The 22,412-nt window shown below is 39.5% G+C and overlaps 1 protein-coding gene across 27 annotated transcripts in view; it reads right to left on the bottom strand.

Moving 5' to 3' along the window:
• ZNF644 (zinc finger protein 644) overlaps window positions 1-22,412 on the bottom strand; it is a 234,439-nt gene that overhangs the window by 47,325 nt on the left and 164,702 nt on the right. For 26 of the 27 annotated variants that reach the window (XM_029617824.1, XM_029617833.1, XM_029617826.1 and 23 more), the window contains 2 exons: window positions 16,696-17,280; window positions 14,424-14,546 (listed from right to left, as the gene is read on the bottom strand). In XM_029617824.1, the coding sequence (XP_029473684.1) occupies window positions 14,424-14,546; window positions 16,696-17,280 (708 nt within the window). The remainder of the gene's footprint in view (window positions 1-14,423; window positions 14,547-16,695; window positions 17,281-22,412) is intronic. The other variant, XM_029617851.1, reaches the window with a different exon arrangement.

Here is a 22,412-nt window from a genome sequence, read left to right as displayed (position 1 = left end):
ATCGACATTGAGGATAGGGGGAAGTATGGCTCCTCCTCTACAAATGACTCTTCAGTATTGGGGAAAATGGAAACATCTTATTATAGGAAACAGACAATATTCTTACCACACTCATTTATCTTACCACACTAGATTCTCTCCAGGCTGGGATTCGATTTCTGCTCATTATTGGAGGGAGAGGGGTCTGCATACCGTGGGGCAACTGTATGGTGGAGATGGAGTACTGTCTTTCTCGCAACTTCGGGAGGCATACTCGATCCCACTTTCCACCCTTTATTATTACCACCAAACTCGGCATTTCTTGACTAAAGAACACATAATGGTAGAACTTAAGAAGGGTAAATCCCAATTTGAAGGATGGTGTGAACTAGCTGACCGTATCAAGGGCGGATTGTCCAAGCTATATATGATTTTACAGGGCTCATTGCCAGCGAAACCAGCATATGCTTACAAGTGGGAGGTGGAGCTTGGACAACCATTGGCAAATGAGGAGTGGGATCAGATATTTTCAAATACTAAGCGTAGTTCAGTTGCAACCTCCCTTACTGAAAACGGCTATAAAGTACTATTTCGCTGGCATCTCACACCATATAGACTGCATAAAGCAGGTCTTAGCTCTGACGCCCTGTGTTGGAAGGGATGTGGTTCGATAGGAACGTTTTTCCATTTATGGTGGGAGTGTGTTCATGTCCAGAGAATGTGGAAAGATGTTATGGACACCATTTTTTATACTTTACATAGAGAGGTCACTCTTACCCCTGCTCAGGGTTTACTCAATGTATCGGTTGATGGCCCCAAACATGAATGTCTGTTAATTAATCAATTTTGTATAGCAGCACGATGTACTTTGGCGGCTTCATGGAAGCAGGACAGGGTTCCCGATAAGGACGTTTTTTATCAGAAACTTGATGCTATGTGCTCCCTGTACAAGATCACAGCTCAAAAGCGGAGTCAACTCATGCAGTTTCAAAGGATATGGAAACCATATCTCGCTTGGAGAGGGGACGTGATGACACAGGTTGGGTCCCATGCCTCTCAATGTTGATTCCTGTACATTAGCTGTGTTGAGCTCATTTTTTTTTTTCTGCATCACTATTATTTTCTAGCTATTCCTTTTTCTTTTGCACAGAGTACTATTCAAATTTCTGGGTGTCAGTTAATGGGTGGAGGTTTAGGACGTTGTTCCTCCACAGATGTGATATGATATGACATATGGGTATCTACCCCAAATGCACATTCTTTTCTTTGCCCCTTATCTCTAGGGTCTGGGCATTAGAGTCCTCTACAAACCCGGCACTTGTTTAGTTTTCCAATGTACAGTGGACTACCTTTAATAGGTAATTGATGTACAATCATCAGTGATTGCCTTCTATGTACGGCATGAGAATGCATCTGTGTTTGCTTTGCCCGGTTTTATCTGTATACACAATAGTTATGGTTGTATTGTTGTTAAAACTGTTCAATAAACTTTACATTACAAAAAAAAAAAAAATTGCATCAGTAGCATGGGATCTTCTTAGTGTTTTTAGTGTAATTGCCAGGTTCTTGTGGCCTGGTTTGGCCTCTGTTGGAAACAGGATGCTGGGCTTGATGGACCCTTGGTCTGACCCAGCATGGCAATTTCTTATGTTCTTACAACTGACTGATGGCATCTGCCATCTTATTTAGTGGAAATACAGAGAGGGGATGCATCCACATTCTCATATGCATCTCCTGCAAGATCTCATGAACGGGAACTGCAATTTCTTATTTTTTTTTTTTTTAACTATTTATTGATATTTTAAAGTTATACAAATAAAACTTTTGCACAGTAACATTGAGACCAACCATTAAATGAAATTAAACAAGACATTATACACAAAAATGTACAATTTAAATAAACGGAGTTTCTCTCTCTTTCTATGTGATCCACAACAAAATGAGGGGGAAAATCAGAAAGAGCAGAGACAAGAAATTTATATTAATACAACAGTGTGAAACTATCTTCTCAATTATCTATATGGATAAACCCTAAGACGGGTTGGGATTAGATGAGGTATCTGCTATCTAGTGCTCAAACATTCCCTCAACTTATCAAGAGCAAAGAACATAAATGTATTGACCCCCAATTTAATGACACATTTAGAGGGATATCTTAGAAGTGGGTGCTGTCGGTGTCACCAGTCAAGACACCAACAGCACCCTCCATGCAGGGAGTCAAAACTTCCGGACACAATGCTAGGAAACCCTTACGTCCATCCTGTGTTATCTTGGCTAGGTCAGGAAAAATCCTAACTAAGCTCCTCAAAAAAAGGAACATTTAAATTTAAAAAAATAAGACTTCATTACAAAAACAACATCCTGCACATGAAGAAATGTGACTACCAGTCACTTCAACATTAGAATTTTCCAAATATAAAGATAAATTAGAAACATTGATATTAGTTTGAGGATGGACTTCCAGATTAGGACTTGGCTTAAAGGGAAAACACAAAACTTTATCCACAGAAGGAATTTTTTCCATTGGTATCTTAAGAACTTCAGGGAAGAAAAGTTTGAGCAATAAATGAGGAATTTCACCCATAATCACGGAGAAATTTAAAAATTTCAAATTTAAATGTCTGGCCTGATATTCCAGTTTTTCCAATCTCCCAGAAAGGAAGAAATGCTCATGAATTCAGATGGCATTAAGAGCTTGAATGACGAATATCTTTCTCCAAGGATAATAAGCACCCTATTCAGCTTCTGGGAGACATCCTCCACCCGAAGGGAATGAGCACTAAGAGACTGAGATAGATTCACAATCAAGTCCCAAAGAGAATCTAGGGTAACCACTGCTGGCTGCACAATTGATTGGGGAGCCCACAGAGCAGAACGCTCGATTTCCAAGGCTATTCCAGCCTCTGGTATGTCTGGAACCGATGGAATCATTGTGGATAATGCACCAAGCCCAGTGACAGTGCTTCTCTGCAGGAAGTAGAGAACACCATGGAGAAAAAGAGCTCAAACCCCTCTCCAGTCGAGACACCGACATCACCCTCCATGCAGGAAGTCAAAATGTCATCATCCAAATGCGCCCCCGCTGCATCAGCTGGTGGGTTGAGTATAGCATCCCCAGACAAGAATTAGGCTCCTCTTTCTGTCTCACCAATGGGGCTTGAAGCTCGCAAAATGGGGGAAGAAATTGCATATTCATGATGGCTCACTAGGGGAGCAAGGGTTCAAAAGGGAAAACCCTCACTTTCCTTTTTTGCAGCACAGTATAAATGATAATAGAAAAAAGCCAGGTAAATGAAGAGCAAACTGAATACATGACCACTCATGCCACCATCTTGGATTCCCCCCTGCCACATTTCTTTTGGGGGTCCACAAACTGGAGATGTCAAGCATTTCTGTGCTGGGCTCCTCCTCCTTCTTCTGCATCCCAAATGGAATACTCTTTGCCACGCTTTTAAGAAAATCAGTGGGGAGGTCTTCCAGAAGAGACTTTCGCCTTTCCTGTGGAGGAGAGGGGTCCGAGGGAAGACCTGTTGATTCCTTCTGATCAGAGTAATCCTCAGACTGAGCCAGAATCCTAAATTGGCAGTTCAGCCTAAGTCTGCATCTGACTAGAAGACTAGGTCTCAGTGAGGGAATCCCTTGTTTGTTTGTTAGCATTTAGACCCCAATGAACTTCTTTGCATAGAGGAAACTCCTCACCCCCTGATATACTGAAAATTGGCACCAGTCTGGCAGATCTCAATGCAGATGGCCTCTTCAGGGATTGACATCAGGGCCCTTCTGCCAAATTAAAACAGTGAAGCAGTGGTTGGACCTCTGTATTCATGGCAACGAATGATGTTGATGCACTAGCACTTGCGATTCACCCTGCTTGGACCTTCTTTAATGCCTTCTCAAAAATTTCAAGGCCAATATATCATGGGAAGAAGAGGTCACTTGAGGAATGTAGATGACTGGCATTCATGTTTTTGGAGAATGTTGAGATTCTGAAGATCGATGTGAGTGTGAGCTTCCTTCTCTACGGGAACACCTCAGGGGATTTAGGGCCACAGCCAGAATCTCCTGTTTCTGGCGGTGATCACCAACAGGGACCAAAGCTATTGGTCTTAGCTTTTGCTCAATGCCTGGTACTGGTGCTCCTTGATGTGAATATCTTTGTTTTCACTGAATAGGAGAAGCTTGACATTTGTCTGTCTCTTTGACCTCTGTGGTTGCTTGATGTCAAGAGAGGTCAATGCTTCCTTGATGCTGATGTATTGCTAGCATCTGGTGCAGCTCCTGGGCCCTTCATTGCCAATAGGCCGGACTTACACTTCCAGAAAAGCTTTTCCATGAATTCCAAGGGAGAATAACAAGCTCTAGGAGTCATCTTCCTGTATGTGAAACATTCCTTATCATAGTCATTATCCAGGTATATAAATACAATACATCTGCACCATGGGCACTTACTGATACTGCTGGCCACCTTCTGCTTCTCTGGGATCAGTCTAAAAAATTACCAAGGTGAAATCAAACACTCAACTTTACAAAAATCACGACCAATATAACTCGATGCACAAATACTGATGCAGCCAGTGGATGGCGAAAAATAAAGAATACTTTCACTTGACTAAGAAAACCTAATAGGGATGGAAGAATGTGAACCAGGCGGCCTGACTATCAAAACACAAAACAATTTCTCTCTGTGAGAGAGGATAGAACCACAACCATTAGGCTCCGCAGAATAAACTCGGGGATTCCTGATACAACGTCCTTGATGTAGGTGGCATCCACATGCTCAGTGGAGCATGTCAAAACTTCTAGCATTGTAGTAACCTTCCCCCAGTTAGGATCCAGACTACATTACCACCTGTGAGAACTACTACTTCTTGCTTGTCCTTGGAGAACTCTTAAAAACTAGTCACAGATGTATTTAGTCCAATAAATAGGTACACCATCTATAAAACTTGTTCACCGACCCTTAATTCTACAATAAAAAGCAAAAATCTAATGATGAAAACCTAAAACGCTCAAGACAAAAGCAGTAAGTTACCCTAGATTCTGTGAATCTGCCTGGATGTCAACTGTATGAAGCACACCCATGGGATGACTAAATTTCAAGCCCTCATATATACTACCCTTTACAGGAAAATCCATTTAAAGTATTATTCTAAAAGGACTAGAAAGAAGCATTATTATTAGAAATAAAGACTGTGTAAGCTAAGGAACTCACAACATATCTCCTGGACAACGCTTTCCTTGCTTTAAAAAGACTTTTCCAGACAGAAAGCTGGAAGCACTCCACAGCCTAAAACTAAAAAGGACCTGAGATTTAGCATAAGCTACATAATGACTTTTTGATATAAATCTCAAAGAGCTAGTATGGCATCTTGCTGCAAGTATCCTTCCCTTACGGTTTTAAAGAAAAGGCAAAGGGTGCCCCATCCTTGGGGTATTTACAAAGGGTTCTTCAAAAACAAACAAAAATGTGTTTTCAAAAATGTTTTTTTAAATTTGGCATGGATCATCCATTGCCTACTGATAATTTGTTTGCAAAATCACCAGGTGTGAATTCTGGAGCAATCTTCTCATGACCTCAGAATTGTGATCTCTTCACTTACTCTATGGACTCCCATTTGACTTTAAAGCAAAGAGATGTTTTAATGCTTTGGCAAAATATATCAAAATTTTCCAAAGCCACTATTTCAGTACAATAATGACAAAGATGGTTCATAGTCGCTCAGCATAAATTAAAAATGAACAAACATCCAGATATTTCTAAAGACAGAGCCACCTGCCAGCAGTGCCTACATCTAAGCATAAATGGGGTGAAGGAAATACTGTCAGCACATATTCCTACATAGAAAATATTTATATAGCAGAAAAAGCCAACTGTAGTTCCTCACTGTATAAAATTCATAAATTGCCAAGTCTGCAAAGCTTTTAAAATATATTTTAAAAAGCATAACTTGCTGTTGGATAGACCAAGTCCTCACAATAGAATGATTGAATTTAACTTGTATGGATAGGAATTCAAGATAATCTTCATCATCAGTTATACCTTTACAATGCACAGCATCAATGAAAAGTTGATTATTTTATGAAGACTACTTACAACAAAATGTGTGAACATTTTTTGCTATTATGTGTGCTTTGTGTAATATATAAAAGAGGATGAATAAAGGGAACATCATGTTTGTTTCGGTGTGCATCCAAGCAATTCAACACAATGGACTTGTGCACAAAAGTCCATTGTGCTGACTGACTTATGCATGTACCTGGAAAAAGCCACAATCCAGGATCCAGATTGGAGAGAAGGACCTATAGAGCCCACGACAAGAACCCATCTTGCCAAACTTGTTTAAATATCTAAAATCTGCACCTAAAAATAATTCATTGAAAAAATAAATACAGGAAAAGCTGACAATTACCTTAAATAGTCCTATCCATTACTTTCCAGACTCTGCTATTGCAGGTCAGTCTATTAAAGTTAAATCAGTACATATAAACACATGCCATAAAACATTTGGATTACCAAAATAAGATTTTTCTGTGCCATTAATGTTTGTTCTGCTTTTATATCAGTCAGGACCTGTGAGAACTACTGCTCAGGGAGTGTAATTGACAACAGCAGCTTCAAACCAGAAGTTATAGCACTTCCTGTCACTCATCTTGTGGTGGTGAGTCCCACTTACTCTGAGTACTTCAGCAATCTAAAATGCCTCTCTCAACAGAACCATATTTTAGCTCGTATACCATACAGATTTACAGGTCCTTTACAGGCAACCAAACATACTTGAATGTTTCATGAATGGATTGGTTCTGACTGCTGTAGGAGCCAAAAGGACAGGAACTGATGGCAAAGAAAAATTCTCATTCTATTACCCTCCTCCAGTAGTCATCAAGAGTAAGAAATAGAAGAGAAGTATTACACACAGTAGGACTCACAGCAGCTTTTATTTAATTCCCAAATGCTGAATCAACTGATGCCTATTTGTCTACACTGTTTCATGAAGATATGAATGGAATTTCATATTGCTACGCCATACATCTTCCATAAACCTTCCCAGCATACAAAGAAAATGCTGCTCTAGTTGTTACTCTTTCATATGACTCAGTGATCCAAGACGTATTCCGTTTCAAGATGGAAATCTTAGAAACTGGTAAATACATGTTACAAGCATCAAACAAGACAAATTGTTTTGCCTTATTCATATATCTTTATGCCCTTTTCTTTTTTATATCTCTTAATGCACTAATGAAATACAGTGACAGATGGTTTACCTTGTCATGAAGTAGACAGACCCCGCACATGGACTAGAGGCAAGGTAGGGATAAAAATCTGCCTTTTCCAACGAAGTCAACTTCAAGGAAATACATCATTAATTTGGTAGGCCAATGAATGTTTTAGGCAGCAACATTTCTTCCTAATAGGGTCTCTGCAGTGACAGAATTCCAGAGAGTGAGAGCGCATGCTCTCCCAGTCAGCTTAGAGAGAGCAAGCTGAATGGGGATGTCCAGAATGAAAATGTCACCGTATTCTGCTTGGGTTTACAGCAGACAACATTTTCGGGAAGGAAAGTGAGTGTATGTGTGTGTGTGTGTGGGGGGGGGGGGGGGGGGGGGGGGGAAGGGGGCATAACAAACAGACATCAGGAAAAATAAGACCATTAGTTTTTAAAAGCTGATGTTCTGAATTGCTCTTTCCAGCCTACCAGTCAATGAGCTGAACCAAGTAATGAAAGGCGAATTGTCATACCCTTTTTTTTTTTGTTTGGCCCAGACGTTTCCTGCTCAAATCGAAGTTGGCTTTTATTGGGCTACAGTGACACAAACCTTCATTCACAACTGCTCAGGTTTTTCCTATTTTTGTATCTTCCTCCCAACTCAGCCCAACTATTACATCAACAGTCCTCTGCCTGAGGCCCACACTGCAACTCCATCTGGAAATCAGCTAACATTGACCTTAAATTTGGCCTCTAGGCTAATGCTAAAATCCTCTCCTCCCTCCTCCCCACCAGGTGCTGTGAACAGTGCCCTCTCTGCTGTATCCTCAGCTGGTTCAGTACCTATTTAGCATTCTTGGATTTGGCACAAACAGTTAGGAAAACAATTTCTTGGTAATTGTGAAATTGACAATTAACCTTAGCAATAGAACTTAGAACTGTTCTTACCAATGCCTTGTCTACAAAAAATACTGCAGAAATAAACGGAGGACAGAACTTTCGATTCACTCATTCCCAGCTGAGCGAACTACAACCATATACACTATTTTCAACTGTCAAAAAACAACAGATTCAAACTGGAGACCCCATAGGAGTATTCAATAGTTAAACTCCAAGAAGGTACTGACCTTATTAACTTAATAAATGTGCTATTCTCAAAAACTTCATCTGTGCGAAAAAAGAAATGCCATCATACTTCTTTATATTAGAAATAACAACCACATTATTCTTCAGAATACAACTCTGGCCTAAACCTAAGCCTTGAAACAAAAATGTCCAAAATCTCGCTAGCCAAGGTTTTTGAGGATCTGTTGTGCTTGTCTTTGCACCACAGGGCAAAATGACTCCAGACAGCATAATAGGCTTTTGTTGGTAGAAACGTTCCTTATCTACGAGAGACCAGGAACTACTTTTATCAAAGTAGCCCTTGGATCTCAAGACATTCTTCTCAACCTCCAGTCTCTTAGTCTTAGAAACTGCAGAAAAATGAGGCTCTGTGTTTGACAAATGTCTGAAAATACAGATAATCAAAGGCTCTGTGTTTCCAGAGCAGCTGAATTTGAAAATGAAAGGACACCTAAGCATTCAAATTGCCTCTGTGTTGCCAGATATTATCTTTACTAGCAACTGAAATAGAATTAAATTGTACAGAAGTGATTTTTTTCCAATGCTGGGCAAGTGCAGCTATTGCCATTACTCTCTTGCCCTTGAAATAACTGAAGAACCTTAGTAGCATCACATGGGCTGGATTGGTGTGGCTAGGCAGGACTTACATGACCCAATGAGAACAAATTAGCTTGAAAACCCTATTTCCCTGGGCTAGTGCTACTCTGGCTCTTGTGATTAATTTAACCTTGAAAAATTGTCAATGCAAAGACATCCTTTGTTTCCAGGACATTAATGTGACACTTGTTTTGTGAAGATCAAAATTCCTTGGCAAATTGATACAGAAGGTTAGTATAGCACTCCAAAGTTTGCACCCTCTTGTCATGATTCTTCTTGTTAATGAAAATTTTGTCCTCACCAGAAGACATCTTTATTGAAGAACTAAAGGGTGACTGTGTGGGTTCAGGTTTATCCTATAGGCAAGAGTACATTCTTTCCTTAGGTCAGTAATTCTCAGCTCTGTCCTGGAGGCACATCTAACTGGTCTAAATTTCAGAATATCCTCAAAGAAAAAGCATGAAATATATTTGCATACATTGCAGACCCAGTATATGCAATCTCATGCATATTTTAGCTATCCTGAAAAACTAATTTTTATGGGTGTGCCACCAGGGCAGAGATGAGAACCACAGCTTTAGGTAGTCTACTTAGTTTAGTTTAATTTCTTTTGATATACTGCCTGTCCAGCAAAAAATCAAACTTATCACAGCAACTCCCCCTCTTTTCTACAGAGTCCTACATTTGCTTTTAAAAAAAAAGGTATAACTCAATAGAAAAGCTTGAACTAGACACTCTTCCTATCCCTCTACAATGTCTCAGTGACGCATAAAAGATGACATTTCAACAACAAAAAAATAAAAAACAGTCTGACAAAGTACCGGAATTCTCAAGCTCCAAAGGGGAGAAAATCTTACCCTCTGGCATCAGAATTCTAAAGAATACTTTTTGTCTGATGTCAAGAACACAAACATCTACAATGGATTTCTCCTAGGCTGAAAAGCAGCTCTACAGCCTCCCTCCTACTTATGGAGGCAGGCAGTTTTTGTCATCAGAATCTGCTTATCTGCTCCCTTTTGTTACAAGGGTCTTCCTATCCTCACAGATAACCTCAAAAAAAGGGGCCTACTTAATCCAGATCTTATATTCCTGAGTAACTGAAAAAAATGATCTTCACCAGTTATCTTTATTTGGGAAACTAAAGGGAAATCTTGTGTGATCAAGTTTGTCCTAAAGCAGGAGACCATTCCTTTTATCAGCTTTTTGAGCCAAGGACCAAATAGATGGATACCATCAAAAGGAATCCCAATGAAGTAGCTTCTAGAAAATGTATTCATAGACTGGGTTTTCAGTTACAAGTCTAGCTGCAACTCCTTACGTCATAACCTTGGAGGAAAGAGATGGAGTCACAGGCCACATCTGGCAAGAACTTTGCTTCCATACCCATAACAGATTTTAAGTGTAGATCATCCACTTCATGTTTACCCACTTAATCCCATTTGTAATACAATTTGATCATGACTCTAGACACAAGGCCAGCAGTTCAGGGTTGTCTTCATCTTCATTCTTATTGGGCAGCCTCTACAGGAATAATAGTTTTACAAGCTAGTCTAGCAATATATAGGGCCTTGGACTCACAATTCTACCTTATTATGTAGCCTGTTCAGCTTGGCACAGCAGTCTTGTTACTCAGAGGTACACAACCTGTCTCATGGAGTCCCTCCTACAGCAAAATGCATCAGCAATACCTTCATCTCCCTTAATATCTGAGCTAAATAGAGGTTTCTTGGGATTATAAATCTTTGGCTTTACAATCTCCAGACTGATATCCACGGTGGTTTTCCTTGTGAGAGTGCTCAGGTAAGGTTACTAGGGCCAACAGTTTATGCAAAACTTGTCCTTTCCCTGGCAGGTAAGTTGCTCAGGACAGAGACAGGTACACTGGCTATGCACTCTGGATCTAGTCAAAAAACATTCCTGGTTTTGATTGGGTTGCCATGTTGGGCTTAGAGTTTCTGCATTGCATGGACAAGGCCTTAAGCCTTGTTCCTGATGACAAGTGGATGGTAAGAAGTGTATTTTCCCCCTGAGGCAAAAACATTTCTCCTCTACAGTCTACTATTGTACCTCCTTGAGATGGAGGGCAGTTGGAAGGTAGCAGTGGAGAATAAGTACACTGTTGAACAGTGATCTATCATCAGATCTACTGCTTCTTTAATTATTGCCAATTAGATTCTCTCCACTGCATGCAAAGTCTGCAAACCTATTTTGCACATCTACCTTAGGACCACAACAATGAAAGCCTCCAGCCATCAATGGCCACTGAGGATCTCAATGCAATTTTGAAAGCATCACAAGTTGAACAGACCATATGCCTCTCATACTGCTTACCATTGTTCAGTTGGTAAACAAAATCCTTCAGTACGGAATGCAAATCATCATGAAGACCTGGTAGGATGCGGAGCATAAGAATTCTGGAAAAACCACCACCTGTACCATTTCAAAATGTCTGACTCATGGTCAAGAGATACAGAGATGTAAACCTTGACTTTTTAGCCCATTTCAGGGCAGATTCAATCATAAACTGGTATAGCAACTGGACCTTCTTGAATATTGGACTTGCTTGGACATATTTGGTGTCCATCTTTCCAATATGAGGTCCAGAAAGGGGGCTTTCCCACATTTTCTTTTGTACATCCTGAAGGTGCTGGTGGATGGTATTGCCACAGACTTAAGAGTATCAAAAATCCTGGAGGAGGTCAATTTCTTTGTAAAAAAAAAATGATATGTCGCATTATGGAATATTTTGAGTGGCTCACAAAAGTCACATTCACAAAGAAAACAAAATAAAACTTCTCTGCAATGAAACTAGGAATCAGACTAATTTAAATCTATCCTCTCAAATAAGGTATGAATTTATCCAAATGTTAATATTTCTTCAATTATAAATAGAAATTCTGCTGCTGTTCTTGGATTCCACATTAAAGGGAATGGTATCCATCATTCTCTGTACTAAAGATGAAAGGGACAGGCCGGCTGGAAGGGACCTATTTCTCACCTGAGGGAAAGATGTCCCAGAGGAGGTCAGAAGACTATTCCCTTGGATATACAAGGAAGTCCAAAGACTCTTCAGACTCAGATTCCAAGATTTAAACTAGACCTGCAGTTTGAGAAAACAGAAACCTTGAACTTATTACCTCTGTTTTCCAAGATGACTCTTGGGCACTGGGAAGGAAAGGGCTGAAGAGAGAGAGACAGACCTCTCTTTGAAGCAGGTCTGCTTCTACTTGGTGCAGACAATATCAATATAGAGCCTCTGTGCTAAAACACCAGAGTCTGTGTTGAACTGCCTCGATGCCAGAATAGGTCTCAACATACAGGCTGCATAGAAGAACTCTGTACCAGTATCTAGAACCGGCTGATGTCAAGAGATGGCCTCAAGGACCATCTTGTTGAGTTCCCTCTCAAATACTGAAGCCAACACTGGAGCAGCATCAGGAGGGCAGGTTATGTCCTCCTGAATAACCAGAGGTGGGAGGGGGGGGGGGGGGAGAAGAACAAATGGCAACAATCTCAACCTCTGCAGAGAAGTCTCAGTCTTGGAAGTTCAGACCTGATATAACCACTTGGGAGGGCGGACAGCAGCAGCTGTACGGAAAGATTGGTGCTAATGCTTTTACACCTTTGCACGATACTTTGCATCATGCCTTTTGGGATTCAATCTAGACTTTTCAGGTACCAAGTGGTAAGAGCAGGAAGGTTCCCTGCTCAAGGACCTATGCATTGATCTTTGCACCAAAGCCAAGTGAGAGACCTTTGTGCCAATACTTTGTCAGTGGTCGGTGTAGTTCCATGATCTTTCACCATTAATATCTTCAGTACTGGGGCAGTTACACTGGACTTTTGCTTGGTAGCAAAGATGTTCCTCAATCTGCAAAGCTTGATGGCCCTCTGTGACATATTTAAGCAGATATCAAAAGAAAGGATATTTTGCTTTAACCCAGAGGAGAGGGAATTATGGAAACTCTCTATCTGGCCTGTGGAGAAAGGTTATGTCAGCCCTTACAGGCCCGGAAGGCAACAATGTAGGCCTACATGGGTTCACAGGAGACCGTGGCAGCAGCTGTGGTTTAACAAGTGGGAGGATTGAGGCTGGTAGAAGTGGGGCCTAGCAGCACACAAGAAGAGAGGGTAAGTATGTGAGAGGAAGAGTGAGTGTGTGAAAGTTCAAGATGTGTGTGAGAGTGAGGGGAGGGGGAAAATTTGAACCACTCCCCCCAAATAATCTATGCCACGTCTAAGGGGATGGGGAAACTAATTTGGCCCTCAGGCCAAAACGTTTGCCCACTCCTGTTCCCAGCCCCAGGCAATGGATGCAGGTTTTGGGACAGTCAGTAATAGACATAATGAAGAAAACAGCCAATGCTAAAACACATTAAATTGTTTTTGGTGAAAAATGTTGTAAGCTTACACTGTCAGCCCAGACCACAACAGACAGGCTGTATGAAGGGGGGAAAAAAAAGTCTAGGCCTCGCAATATCATTGAAAAGGAACTAAGATTTAAAGAGAGCTGGGAAAAAGCCTAAGGACACTACTGGGGTAATGAAAGTAAAAAACTATCAAACAAGGAGAAAAACTTTTAGTGTGTTCCACTGTGGAAAACACATCCAACTGCCACTGCAGACAAAATGAACTGAAGAGGTCCTGCACAATAGCATGTGTGGAGGAAGTCCCATGCATGCCCAGAAAAGCCTGGACATTTTTTTTCCAGAATTCCGAGACTGCCCATGTTGGCACCGTCTAGTAACATCACCCACTTGTGTAGCTGAAAAACCACTGCTTGTCTTCAAAGAATCAAAGATCTTAAGATGCCAGCCCAGAAATCTTGCTTTAACTAGTGAACAACCTGGGAGACTAAAGTCTATAGAGCGGAGCCTGGTCTTGACCTTATTAAATATATAACTTGCATTTATAAGAAAAAAATATATATATTTTTATCTTATAAGGCCTGACTCAGAGGCACAGTCATGCAGTTCAAAAATAGACTCAAATGTAAGAAAATTTAATACTAAGTCTCTGGGAGCAGGGGACAATTACCTAAAAGCTTTATACTTCACAAAATCTGACTTCAGGATGGAACCTGATTCACACTGCTATGAGGTTCACCTGATAAGATGGCAAAAGCAGGGAATCAACCAACAGGTTGTTCTTCCTTCACCAACAGGAGCACCAGCAGTATTAATGCCAAGCCACTGAGGCTACTGTGGCAGTACTTCTATCCCACTCACTCCAACCATCTTCAGGGACTAGAAAAAGCACCTCCATAAGAGCTGCTCTGCTCCATCTGTGCCTGAAACTGGGCAGAACGGACGGCTACGTGACTAGGCAATGGCAGTAAGACAATAACTACTATGATGCAACTTCTGGTTTGAAGCTGGTGGTCTCAATTACACTTCCCTGCAGAGTAGTGCCCATGTATTTTAACTGCTGGGATGTACAATAAAAAGGTTGTCCATTCTGCTAAGCAAAAATGACTGCATAACGACAGACTTGTTTTGATACCTGCAACAAACGTACCTGTACCAGTTAAAAGTCCAGCACTCTTCTTTCGTGCATAAGCGCGTAAATGGTTGGACAGGCTAACAGCACTTGTAAATGTCGTATTGCAATGCACACATGTCTTAAGCTTCGCAGTCATACCTATCATTCAAAAGAAAACTAAGATCTATTTTTCTCTTCAAAAATAACTCTTTCCATTATACTTTTGCACAAGTTGTACAAAAAAAACCTCATACAAACCATTTAAAACTGCATAAAATATGGACATTTCCCCACTATTAAGCTGTCACTCAGCCACCACTATAATTCTACCAATATGACATGAGAAAGTCAGAAAACTATTGATATACAGGCTTAATGTTGTAACCTTTTGATCTACAGTTTAACATCTAAGGAGATTTATAGCCAATATTAATTGATTAAAATATTTGTATGGTTAGCAATTCACTGCTTCCTTAAAATTCTGATATCATAGATCATATAAAGCTGTGTTCCCATGAACCTCTGTTCTGTAATCTCATCAGTACCCCTAAATTGTGTTAGTATCTAGTTAGTAACTGCTTTTCTGTTACTTTTTACATTTGAATATAATAATGTGACCCAAAGCAACTGTCAGTCATATAACTATTTAATGCACTTTTTATTTTTAATGGAGAGGGACAGTAAACCCACAAACTTCGACGGAGTTAGCACATTACTACTAGAGGCTGATTTTATGTAAAAAGATATTACCCCCAAAATATAATCCTGTGATTTAAACAGTTCTGTTGAGAAGTTTCAAAGCTTACAACATTACCAATGAAGAGAATTTAAAAGTCTAGTTGACAAAGTGGTAATTAAAGTGTTTTACCCACAAGACTGTAAAAGGCTCAATACTAAATTAGATTGCTGATGAAGGCAGGGAGAAAAGGTGGTAAAACACACCACTGAACAGCTGTTAGACAAAACATTTTATTCAGTGCATTTTATGTTCATTACTCTGGATGCGCAATCAATAATGAAAGTTAATGATTTGAAGTTTTTTGCTGAAATCTTTGTGCTAAATAAATGATCAACAAACATCTTAGTTATCACAGGAAAGGAAACATGATGAAACAACAATACTAAACTCATTTACAGATCACAATTGAATTTGCTTCTTTACAACTATTATGGAAACCACATAAAAATATGTCCATTATCTGGAAATATTGTGATACGATATTGTGAAAACTTTTACTCACATATACAAAATTATATTTTAGACTAACTACAGTACTAGGATCAATTAGGGAATTTATCTTTAATACTTGATTTAGATTCACAAAAAGACCATAATGACAGAACTGTACATCAAAGAGTTGAGTTTGGTTGACTAAATATTTAAGCATAAGTTCTGAATAAAAAGTAATGCCTTTTCTGATTGCATAAGACACACAAAAGAACCAGCCTGCATCAGCACAAGGTTAAACAAAATAAGTTGACTTTTTTCTAATTAGCTTCAGTACCTACATAGCAATTAAAACAGGACAAGAGGCATAGCCTACACTTTCAAATGCTAGGCTCGATCTATTTCAGTGTCCAGAAAGTACTCAAGTAGGCTTTTACATTAGAAAATTTAAGAAAGACTGTAGTGCTGTATTTGAATTTATGGAATCTTATCACAATAAAGTATCCTTTACATGAATAAGATGTTCATTTCTAAAGTTCTCCATATATCTGCTCTAAACAGAGCCTTTGGTAAAGTTCAACTTAAACAGGGACAGGTCAACATTCACAACCTTGCATAGTCTAACTTTATCCTTGCTTTCAACCTGCACTTCAGCCTTTGTTCTTCTTTTATGCAAGGAAACTAGCCTTAAACTACGCTTCTTGATGAATATTCATTTTGCTCATGTTACACAAGTAATGTGTGTTGCAAGATTTTCTGTCAAATTTGTATGGCATCTTTCTATGGGTAAGTAATTGCAACCAATTTTGCAGCCCTTAATGCCACAAACAGCCCAGAAGTGCATCTGAGTGTGATGAGGTCTATAATAAAAGCCATTTTCCAAAAATAAAATAACTTCCAGCTGGATATTTTAACTACTAAAAAATAGCCATTTTAGCTGTGGAAAGAACAATCTAGCTGAAGTACTCAGAATGACAGCAATTTGGTTGTATTATCATCAATGAGCAATGCAACCCAATAGTCCTTTTCTAAGTGAAAGAAACCTTTATAGAGAAATAAGAGCTTACACTATTGCAAATTGCTTTCAAATAAAAGGAAACCGATTTGAAGAGAATACTTATCAGAATAAAACACTCTTACCTGACTGCATTGTGAAGTCCATTGCTTTTTGTGGTTGATACATCAATGAACAGTCTTCATTTATTGGAAGAACACATTTCTGAACAAACCTCTTTCTTGCAGTTTGATTATAAATCTTCTGAGGAGAAACATCTAGACTCCTTTCATCTCCAAATCTTTTATTTTTCAGAAGTTCAATCAGTGTAAGGGACTGATTTCTTGTTTCATCACATTCATTTGATAAATTAAGCCCTTCTTCCTGAAATACTTGCACCGATACAGGTTCAGTCTTTAGGCCATTGTGGTGTGCTTCAAGAGGTATAACGTTTGAAGATAAAAAGTCATCATTTGCTGCAAACTTCTGGGCTACAAATGGTCTAGGAATAATGCGCTTTTTGTTCAATGTTTTTAGAATTATTTCATATTTTTCTTCATTCTGCAACATCTCATTCAGAACACAGATTGGAGATTTATGTGCATCCCACTTGGTTTTACCAAGCCTTTTCAGGTGTCCTCGAACATGATTCGATAATCCAATCTTCGTATCAAACCAACCTCCACAGAGCTGACATGTGTGTTCAGTAGCACTCTCTGACTTCTCTACAACTTGAAGAAAGAAAAGTACAATAGCTTAAAAATATTCTGACATTTCAATTTCAACAGTACACAAGTACAGTATTTTGAAAAGTATGAGATACTGGTTGGTTAAATATTTATGCAGAAACCTGGCTTAATAAATGCAGTATTTGCTTATGTTTCAAGCTAACAGGAAAAAAAAAACTAGTTCTATACAGGTTTCACTATAGAAACCTGGTCTTTGCAAAATATGATAAACACAAAAATGATTTGTGCAATCTCTCAAACATCAAATGTAACTATCAAACTCGAGAACACCTTACTATTCCACAATTATAGGGTAATAATGCAATACCAAGGAATGAGTCTAGATAACTAAAGCGAACAAAACCTAAATTAATATAGCCCTCTTCAAATAAGTAATACTAGTTTTTAAATTACACAGTAACATGACATCAGCAGATGATAATAATTTGGTCAACTGCATCTACTACTAGTAATGATTTACATAGTGCTACCAGATGCACGCAATGCTGTACAGATATTCATAAGAAACAGTCCCTTTTCAGTGGAACTCCAGTCTAATCCAGATAGACATACAAGACAAAGAGTGCATGGGCCAGGATTAAAATTTAAAAGCAGTTTCGAAAAGGTGGGTTTAGATCACTGATCAAATTGGGTATCTGCCCTCAATAGCAATCTATATAAGAAAGGAGCCAGGAATAAGTGTGACTGCTTGATAGAATGAACCATTCTAGCATGCACAGTTGGGTTTTCCTAAGAACATTTTCTTCACATCTTGAATATCATTTAAATGTAAAAGTTAGGCTTGCAGTGTGACAATGGTTGGAAAACTGACACCACATTATCTGTTCAATTCACCACTTGCTTGTGGCTTTAAACTCATTAAAAATGTAAATGTGTAACTCATAACGGTGTCAGAACAGGATAAGCAAAACATTGTTACATAAAGACTTGCATTGGATTTGCTGTGCCATCTGTATCCACAATACTAAATACAGGAAGTAATCTTATTTTCCTGCATTACAGATAGTATGGGGACAAGTGGTCAGGGCTCAGCAAGCTCTTTTCATACTTAGGAGGTAGCAGCAGTGAGCCCATTGTCCCTGCTTATATAGCTTTTACTAAGGATATCTCCAAGCTATCAATAGTGTAAGCTTGATCACCTGCTGAAGCGTGTACCTTCTTAGTCATATCAATTTGCAGTCTATGCTAGGAAACTTACCACCATCCCTCCTCCAATCTTATCTGAGACTATACCAAAATGTTGCCATTCATTGTTGTCCTTGTGTCTTCTTGGGAGCTTGGTGCAGTAGTGCCACCCACTGAGCAAGTTGGCTTTATCTTTTTTCCCCTCTGCTATTCTAGGTGATTAAGCATATAGGTTTCCATATCTAGTCCCACTTGTCCACATGCTCAAACTACTACCCTTCTGTATCTGTTTCAGGCATGCTTAAATTATTACTGTTTTGGGTATTAAGACCTCTCTGCTGATAGGCTACACTAGGCCTCCAGCATTCTCTCAAAGTATTTTCTCTGAGCCGGATCACTTGTCCACTAGCTGGCTTACATGTGATCAGGCATATAGGGGTCCATATTCAGAAAAATTAGCTGACAGTTTGGTCAATTTAGATTAGCTTGCAACAAAGCTGTCTGATAATGGCCTCACATTTTGGCACATCATATACATTTCATACAAGCACAAAAAGAAAGTGATGAAATCTGAATCTGCATAGATCTCTGGAAAAATGCAAGATAACAAGGAACTCAAACTTGAAAGCCCTAAAGCTGCGGTCTCAACAGCCACTTAGAAGGAATAGTGGTGGTTGGCAACTCACTTTTGAGGGACATGGAGAAGTAGAATCAAGGCCCTGTAGCAAAAAACAGTCTATTAGTATATTACTAAAAAAATGAAGAGTCTGCTGCAAGGATGCATGGGATAGTTGGCATTTTTCTCTGCACAAGGGAAAAAAAACCCTGCTTTATTCAAAGAACAATGAAGGCTTGTGTATCGACAAAACCAGAGCAGGTTAGACACCTATGTGATGATTTACAGCTTTGCTCCCCAAATCTACCAATCAGCATTTGTGAACTTATCAAGAAGATGTTGCTTCCAAAGCCTGGACAATGTCATTCTGTCCTAAGACTGACCTGTTTTGAAAAAACATTCAGCATTGAACCAATCGGATTGTTCATCTGAAAGCTAACTGCTTTGCAGTAATGAAATAAGTTTGCCAATGGGGGACAGTGTTTCTGATGTTGCAGTGAAATCTCATCTGGGATCCAGTGATCACCAGATGATGTGGTTCTCTATTAGGGAGCAGGCAATTAAGTTTCTTTCAAAGGCAAGGGACCTAGACTTCAGGAAAACTAACTTTTTGAAAATGGGGGAGTACCTCAAGGAGTCATTAGCTGGATGGTAAAATGGGAAAGTAGTTAGGAACGCAAAGATGCAAATGGAAGAGAAAAAAAAGCAAATATGGTAAAACAAGGGGACAAGATTTGTTTTTAGATACATTAGCAATAGCAGGAAGTGCAAACTGTGTTTAATATATTACGGCTGTTAATTTGGAATCTGCATCAAACAAGAGAAGACGGAATATAAAAACTATTAATAAATAAGTGGCATTGAGACTCAAGGGTAAAGAGGGGGAATACAAAGAGGCTGATGATGAAAAATTCAGAATTGCTTAACAAATATTTCTATTTAGTGTTCACTGTGGAAGAGCCAAGTGCACAACCACATAAAACAAAGAGGATTGGAAGTAAGATAAACCTCAAATTGATTTTCAGAGAAGTGTGTCTGTGAGAAATTAGCTAACCTTAAAGTAGATAAAGCAATATGGCCAGATGGGAAACATCTGAGGGTAGTAAAGGAACTTAGATAAGTTCTGGCAGCTCCATAAGCTGACCTTTACAATGCTTCTTTAGAGTAAGAAGTAGTTCCATGAGGACTGCAGACAGGCAGATGAGGCTCTTATACACAAAAATGGAAAGTAAAGAGGAGGCTGGGAACTACAGGCCAGTTAGTCTGACCTCTATGATGAGCAAATTAATAGAATCACTGTTAAAAAAAAAACAAAAAAAAAAAAACACTTTCTGGAAATCAATGGATTACAAGATACAAGGCAGCATGATTTTAGCAGAGGTATCCTTGTCAGACAAATCTGATCAATTTCTTTGCCTGGATGACAAGATGGTTCAATTGGAGGAGAGTGCTAGATGTTGTGCACTTTTAGTAAGGTCTTTTACATGGTTCTGCATAAGCGACTTATGAATAAACTGAGTGCTGCTGGTATGGACCATAAAGTGACTGACTGGGTTAGAAACTGGTTGAAAGGGAAGTGACAAAGGGTAGTGGAAAATGGAGTCCATGCTGAGCAAAGGAATATTACTAGCAGAGTGCCACAGGAATCTGATCTTGGACCGGTCCTTTTCAACATTTTTGTGAGCGACACTGCACAAGGATTGTTGGAAAAGGTTTGTCTTCGTGTGGAAGATAGTAAAATTTGCCACAGAGTAGACAGCCAGAAAGCTGTGGAAAACATGAGGAGGGATCTAGTGAAGTCCAAGGAATGGTCTAGAGTTTGGCAACTAAGATTTAATGCTCAAAAATGCAGTTATGCAACTGGGCTGCAAAATCCCAAGGAAGTGGTACAGTATAGGGGTTAACTTCCTCTAAGCATGAAAGAGTGGGATCTGGGGGTGATAGACCTGCAAGTTTGCTTATTGTAAATGGGGTTTTTCATAGACAGCAGGATGAATTATCCTTGACACGTGGGTTATGTCATTCAATGGCATTGAACAGATCCATCTCTCTAGCTCAGAAAAATGTATTTCTGAGCATGCTCGGGAGTTCCTGCAGATGCTGTTTCAAGAGCCCTTCAGTACTTTGAAGAGGTTAACTTTAGGTAAGTAGTCAACTCTTCCAGGAGGTGTGCAGGTATTTAGCATAGCTAATTCATCCTACTGCCTATGGAGAACCTTGTTTATAGTAAGCAAATTTGCTTAATCTTTCGACAAGCAGGGTTGAATTAGCCATGACACGGCAAGTCCCAAGCTGAGGGTTACATAGGAGACTACTTAATATATAAGCAACCCAGCTTCACTTATGGGCTACTGTCTGAACAGAATGTGCAAAACTATTTGCCCAAAGCTACTGTCACTTCTTGAAAGACTGTCCAGACAGTAGTGGGATGTGAAGTTGTGTACAGATGATCAAATAGCAGCTTTGTAGATTTCTTCAACGAAAATAGCTCTCAGGTGAGCAACTGAAATAGCTGTCTCTCTTATCTGTTGAGCCTAGTCAGAATTGGTATTTTGAAGGCCAGCCAGAGTGTAACAATGTGTGATACAGTCCACTAGGCCAGTTGGACAAAGTACATCTGGCAACTGCATCTCCCGTTGGGATCATAGGAAACAAAGAATTGAGAAGCCTGACAATGTGGTTGAGTTCTTCTTAGGTAATTGGCTAGGTTTTTCTTACAGTCCAATGAATGGAGGGCCTTTACTCCTTTATGCATGTGACTCTGGGAAGTGGGCAAAACAATGGCTGATTTAAGTGAAACGCAGAAAACACTAAGCAGAAACAGGATGGGAGCAGAGCATTACTATTATGGAAGAAATGCAGAGAAGGAGAATATGAGACTAATGCCTATAATTTATTGACCCTTCCAGCTGAAATAATAGTGACCAAGATCACACCTTCCATGTAATAAATTTCAAAGATGTTGCTCCAGCAATTCGAAAGGAGGCTTCATTAGTTGTGTTACAATGACATTGAGATCCCATGGTACAGGAGATTTCGAAACTAGAGGCTTTATATGCCACAAACTTCAAAAATTGATACTAAAGGATGAAGAGAGATAGTCTTTCTCTCCAACTGAGGGTGGTAAGCGGCAATGGCACTACAGTGCATCTTCACTGTTGATGCTCTAAGACCTGATAAAGAGAAGAACGAGTACTGAGCAAATAATTAGGACTGCAGGCAAAAGGCTCCAGAGAGCCTGCCTAACACCAAGATGAAAGTCTCCCTCATTTAAACCCATATGACTTTCTAGCTGATGATTTCCTGGCTAAAATCACAATATCCTCAACTTCCTTGGAAAATGACAAGGAAACTACCATGACCCAACATTTAT

The sequence above is a fragment of the Rhinatrema bivittatum genome, chromosome 10 (genome assembly GCF_901001135.1).
Source record: "Rhinatrema bivittatum chromosome 10, aRhiBiv1.1, whole genome shotgun sequence".
In the NCBI taxonomy this organism is placed as follows: domain Eukaryota; kingdom Metazoa; phylum Chordata; class Amphibia; order Gymnophiona; family Rhinatrematidae; genus Rhinatrema; species Rhinatrema bivittatum.
The sequence above is the reverse complement of the archived record's forward strand: the minus strand, read 5'-3'. Positions and strand labels throughout refer to the sequence as shown.